Source organism: Lathyrus oleraceus, chromosome 6, assembly GCF_024323335.1.
Source record: "Lathyrus oleraceus cultivar Zhongwan6 chromosome 6, CAAS_Psat_ZW6_1.0, whole genome shotgun sequence".
Classification (NCBI taxonomy): domain Eukaryota; kingdom Viridiplantae; phylum Streptophyta; class Magnoliopsida; order Fabales; family Fabaceae; genus Lathyrus; species Lathyrus oleraceus.
In genome coordinates, this window is record NC_066584.1 from 12,459,577 (window position 1) to 12,465,349 (window position 5,773).

The 5,773-nt window shown below is 31.4% G+C and overlaps 1 protein-coding gene across 2 annotated transcripts; it reads right to left on the reverse strand.

The window, feature by feature from the left end:
* Positions 1–1,256: 1,256 nt before the first annotated feature.
* On the reverse strand, positions 1,257–4,277 carry LOC127093592 (cyclin-A3-4). 2 transcript variants are annotated; one of them, XM_051032538.1, is made up of 8 exons: positions 3,760–4,277; positions 3,406–3,638; positions 3,230–3,308; positions 3,035–3,111; positions 2,906–2,942; positions 2,044–2,193; positions 1,824–1,958; positions 1,257–1,716 (listed from the first exon to the last, which is right to left on the reverse strand). In XM_051032538.1, the coding sequence occupies exons 1-8, from the start codon at positions 4,039–4,041 to the stop codon at positions 1,639–1,641; spliced, it is 1,071 nt and encodes a 356-aa protein (XP_050888495.1). In that variant the 5' UTR covers positions 4,042–4,277; the 3' UTR covers positions 1,257–1,638. The 2 variants fall into 2 exon arrangements, with proteins under 2 accessions (XP_050888495.1, XP_050888496.1); XM_051032539.1 differs by having other exon boundaries at positions 3,230–3,305; positions 3,760–4,274.
* Between the last annotated feature and the right edge of the window lie 1,496 nt (positions 4,278–5,773).

Consider the following 5,773-nt stretch of genomic DNA (forward strand, 5'->3'; position numbering starts at 1 on the left):
TTGACCTTCTCACCTCCTTTGTAGTACTTGACAAGAATGTGTCATGCCTCTTTTGCAGACTTAGCATGAGCTATTCAATCAAAATTTACACCATCAACTGCATATTGGATGCAATATGACGCTTAACAATCCTTCGTTTTGAAATCTTTATGAAGATTGCGCTGAGCTTCAGCTGCATTTATAGCAAGCTCCAAAACATCATTAGTATCTACATCAAGAGTTTCTTAAAAGCCAAAAAGAAATCTCATATGCTTCCAAATTATTTCCCTCGAGAATGGGAAAAGAGAATGTAGAATGTCATTGCTTTCATTCATCGTTGAAATTGCTGCAAGTTACCGCCCTAGAGTTACAAAGTTGGATTATATTACAACAATAATAATATACCTTCATTTTTATGGAAGATATACTAAACTTTATAATGTGACACTAAAGTTAGACTTTATATGAAACTTGCAGGAATAGTATATGTCTATGCATGAAAACAAGAAAGATAATTGGATGGTATATGTCACTTTTTCACTTTGTATTCTATTTGATTTATTAATTGAAATTTTGATTGTTTTTTTTGTTATAAATAAGTTGCTTTGTTGAGCTCTTCCTTTTCAGGCCATGGCTCTGTTGAGAGATTTTGCAAGATAATAGAGTTTTCCCTTTATTGTTAGTTCTTCTTTAGAATGACTATTTTGTTGGAATTGGATTTAAAAATATTATGGGAAAGGATTCGGTCATCCAGTTCTGAAAAAGTTTTGGTCATTCTTTGCTTTCTTCTATGATCTGCAATTTAATGTTGAAAATGTATGAACTTTATAGACATGTAGCTCCTTGGTTGTCATAAACTTTCATAATGAAACATAACTAAAAATTAGTGTAGTATTTCCTTGTTAGGTGGTTTGTTTTCAAGTTTCTCACCTATAAACTTCAACTTGGCAAAAATGGATTTAGCAATTATCACACAGGGTCAAATTCACTATCTGGTACAAGATAAACAATAAAGGTCAGTTTGACTTATAAATACTTTGATAATCATTTTATAACAGGTTAGGATTTTACTTATTGGTGTTGTTGAAAAGAAAAGGTTGAATAACTATTTATTTGTCATCAACATCGGCACTGAAATTTTATGGCCTATGGTCAAAAAATTATGATGTCAAAATGATCTTACATCTTGCAAGTGTATTCTTCTAATTGGATTAAAGTTTACAAGTATACAACAGAAGAAATGTTTAAATTAAAAAAAAAAGTAAAACAAGCTGGGATAGTGTCACCAATTCAACATTTTTTTAAGATAATTTGATTTCTGCAAATCAGTGCTAGGACATCTTACAATGGAAAATTTGCAATGAAAACCTATACCAGTTTTCTATACATGAAAAAATAAAAACTCCTTGAACTAATTTTTGCAAAAGATCCCTAAACTATTAAAAAGAAAACCTAATTTAAAACTAATGGGAATTATATTTCATGGCAAAACCCATCAAATTAGCAATTGATACATTAAATGCCAAAGTAGTTCATGGCAGCCCCTAAATCAGCATCAGCATATCACCTCAATCTTCACATCAGGAGGCCTTTTTGCACATGCCTCTGCCGATTGTTGAAACAGAAGTGCCATAACAAGAAAAATCAAGACGCAATTGCCTAAGGATCTGCTCCTCTAAATTCAAAGAAAGAAAGAGATATCTCTGGAGGAGAGGGTGTTGTTGCCACACATTTGAACTGTGATCAAAACAACAAATGCAAAAGGAATCAGCATAATTGTATCAAATGTGTCCAGTGTAACAAAATAAATTATTCAAGTGTTTACAAAACTTCAGACAAGGTACCTTATGTTGTTTGTATTTGTCTCTCACAGCTTGCAAAGTGGCCCCTTTCCTCCCAAGGTACAAGTCATGCATGTTTAGAACACATTCCTTCAAATCAGCAGGTTTATAACTGGTGAATTGACAGATGGCTGAGTTCTGTAATTAAATGACAAGTAATTTAGTAATAGTCGAGTCAAAATCAAATACCAAATATAGAAGTACATGCAAATTAAAGCATTACCCAAGGTCGACTCTTTGGGTTTAGCATGAAACGTGCTAGAAATACAACTGATGCAGCCACCATAGAAGGCAAAAACTTTACACAATTATAATCCAACAAACTGAGCTCAGCAAGATAACAGCAAAGGAACTCAAACTGCAACTCAGAAGCCTGCAAAACGGAGTAAAAGCATTATGCAAACCATAACTCTCCAAATTTGGCACACCCAGAAATGGATATCAGTTATTGGTCTACCTGACTAAATTAGTAATAATGAGTAAAATTGAATCCAAACATTGGGAAACCTCTACTCGAGGGCTCACTATGGCACAAGGCAGATACAATTTCTGTGGCAGTGGCTAGATTGACCATAATAGCAAACTTTTTAGTGTTTGAAAAATCACATTGCCACCAAATTAAGAAAATGCATCCTAAAAGGAGGTAGTAAGATGGCATGGGTTTTCCCTAGTCTATAGAGAAAATAGGAATTTTATTTAGAGTTAGTTTTGGGACAAACTATCTAGAGGGTCTAACCCCCATCTTACATCCCCAAACATCTCAAAGGCCATAACTATATCCCCAAATGACATGATAAATTCCTCCCTAATACACTTTTTATTTATATATATTATTGCATCATCTCTTATTTTCAGAAACAATCTCCCCAGCTTAGATGCTACTCTACTATTCTATGAGCACTTGGGCAGATAAAACACACTTAAAAGCCAATATGTAAAAGCGAACAATCATGTGATTTAGAAACTACACCAAACCAAAAATACATACTACTAAGCTTAGAACATGGGTACACCCATTATACCAAATCCATGTTATACATAATCTATAATTTTGAAGAGATGGGTTGAAGAATGAGATAACTTACATCAACCCCCTCTTGACCAACTTTAGTGATGAATCTCCTGTAAAGAGAAAAAGAAAAAGTTAGCCGACTAGCAAAAAACAACAAAACCATTCATCAAAAGAAGGAACATAATCAATAAAACACACATGCCTTAGAAATGTCTTTATTGTAGGACCACCCAATTCAAATTTCAAAGTCTTCAAAATTTCAGCCTCCATACTCAAAACCTTCAATCAAACAAAAACAAACCATCCAAACTTAGCAAGATCCAAAACCAAAATAAAATAAAAAATAACATAAACAAATACACAGAAACACAAGAAAACCATAACTCCAAAAAATCACCTCTTCCTTAGAGTACGTATTATCAGTAATGTAACAAAAATCCTCCACTTCCGGTGGCTTAATCTCCTCATATTTTCTACTTCCAAAACAAATTAAACAATTAACAAACACAGACAACAAATAACCCACAATTCAAAACAACAAATACTAACACAAATAAGTAAGCAGAAACTCACGAAGCAATCAACATCGAAGAAACACCAAGCAGTTGCAACTTCTGTCTACTTAAATCATTCAAAGACAGAAACCTATCTATGTAAGAAACAGAGAAATAAAGCGTATCAGCAACAAGTTTGTACTCTTCAGCAACTTCAACTAACCAATCCACAAGAACACCCCTCATATTCGCATTAATATCCCTCTGAACTTTCTGTATATAATCAGGTAAAGGCCTTTTACTAGGATCAACCTAAACAAAAACAAAACAAAAAAACACAAAACGACAGTGTTACAAAAAGCCCCAAATTAGGGAAGAACAAAAGTTACAAAACCCTAATGAAATTTCAATTGCAATTTTAACTAACAATTACCTCCAAATTACGAAGGTAGTCGTGAATATCAGAAACATAGGGTTCACATAACTGAGGATCTTCCAATTTCTCCGGCACCGGAGATTTAGCGATGTTTCTCTTCTTTTTCTTCTGAGTATGACTGTGAGAATCTGAAACAAGTTTCTCAGTTTCTGAAACGACGTCGTTGGTTATGTCACCGAGAGCGACGCGCTTTCGTTTCCGCTGTTCACACAGTGCAGCTACTGCTCTTTTCTTCGCTTCACGTTGAGGGCGGCGCGTGGAGTTATCTTGGTCGGCCATGGAGAACTTCTAGAAGGGAATGGAAGAATGAGAAAATAGGGAAAATAAAAGGGTTTAAGAAAGAAAGCATAAGCGGGTTTTCGTTTTGAAAATTTTTTGCGGTGAGTTTGGTGTTTTGGGAAATTTTGAAGCGGAAGCGCGTGGTTCGAAAAAATTTCAGAGCCGTGGTTCCCGCCTTGTTTTTGGTGTATTTTGGATTTCAGAATTTGGTTTTTTTAGTTGGATCTAAAAGTGAGCGGGTGGGTCTATTGATGATTAAATGGATTTGCGGCTTGATTTCATCATTTTTAATTGATTCATGATTTTTAAATAACTCAATTATTTTTGCAATTTACTTGTTTTTTTTTAGAAAAATGTTACTCTCTTCATTTTTTTTAAATATCACTTTTGGAATATGTATGTGACATGTTAAAAGAGTTTAATTGTTATTTATTGTGAGTGTTAAATATTTTACATTCATAAAAATTAAATATTCTTTATTAATTATTAATTATTTTATTGTATCACAAGATTGATTCTGTCTCAAGTCAAAAAAGTTGACTCGGTCTGGAGTAATATATCGGCCTCAAATAAAAATCATTCGTGTCTATTGACCAATAATGAAACTACTCCCTCCGGTCTCATATGTAAGCAAAAAAAAAAAAATTGGAGTCTCAAATATAAGCAAAAATTAATTACAATGGTTACAATTAAATATACCATTCCAATTTTACCCTCAAATTTAGTTTTTCAATATTCATGTTTATTCCTATAATAACTCCACTTTTTACACTTTCAAAAGAGCATTTATTCTGAAACGTTGCATTTGTTATCATTGGCTTTTGAAAAGTCATATCCTATTATAAATGGTGCAGTATCATCTTGTACAAAACTCCATGAGTGACAATAATGTAAGAAATTTATGTACGTAATAGATAAAAGACAACTTATTATATAATATTTCTTCGGATCCTATTTATAAAAAAAATGATTTTTTAATTTAAGTGAATAATCAATGAATCTGTCAATTACACAATTCAGATATATTGGTAATTCAATAAATTTAAAAATTAAATTTTTTAATAACAAATAAAAAATAAAAAATAAAAGAGAGAGACATTAATACGAAAATGATCCTGACTCATTTAATATTTAAATTTTGCTTGTTCATAGAGATGATAATGAACATGTTTGGGCAGGGAATTATACTATTCATCCCCCTACCTATAGATGGATAAATTGTAAGTATTTGAGATCATACTTAAGCACCAACTTTAACACTCAAATCCGTTCTAATATAAATCAAATTAATTAATTATAAAATAATATATAATTTTAAAATTTTAAAAATATTTAAAAAATTAAAAATATTTTGTCGAATTATTAAATAAATAAACACATATTAAATATTTAATAATTTAACATTGAATTATTTTTTAAAATAGATAAAAAAATATTTTTTTATAAAATAAGATAAGTTAAAAAATATAAATATATATAATATGCAGGTATGGGACGGGTTGGGTCTATGTCAATATCTTTTTGCAGATTTTTATCCTATTTATTACGAGTATTTATTTTATAATATTGAATCATTTATTTTAGTAGATAATTACTCTGAGCCTATGTCAATACCTTTTTGCGGATTTTTATCCTATTTATTGAGTATTTTTTGCAAGTATGAATAAGTCATCACTACTTATATATTATATATTACTCTCTTAGAGAGTACAAAGTCATATTATATTACATA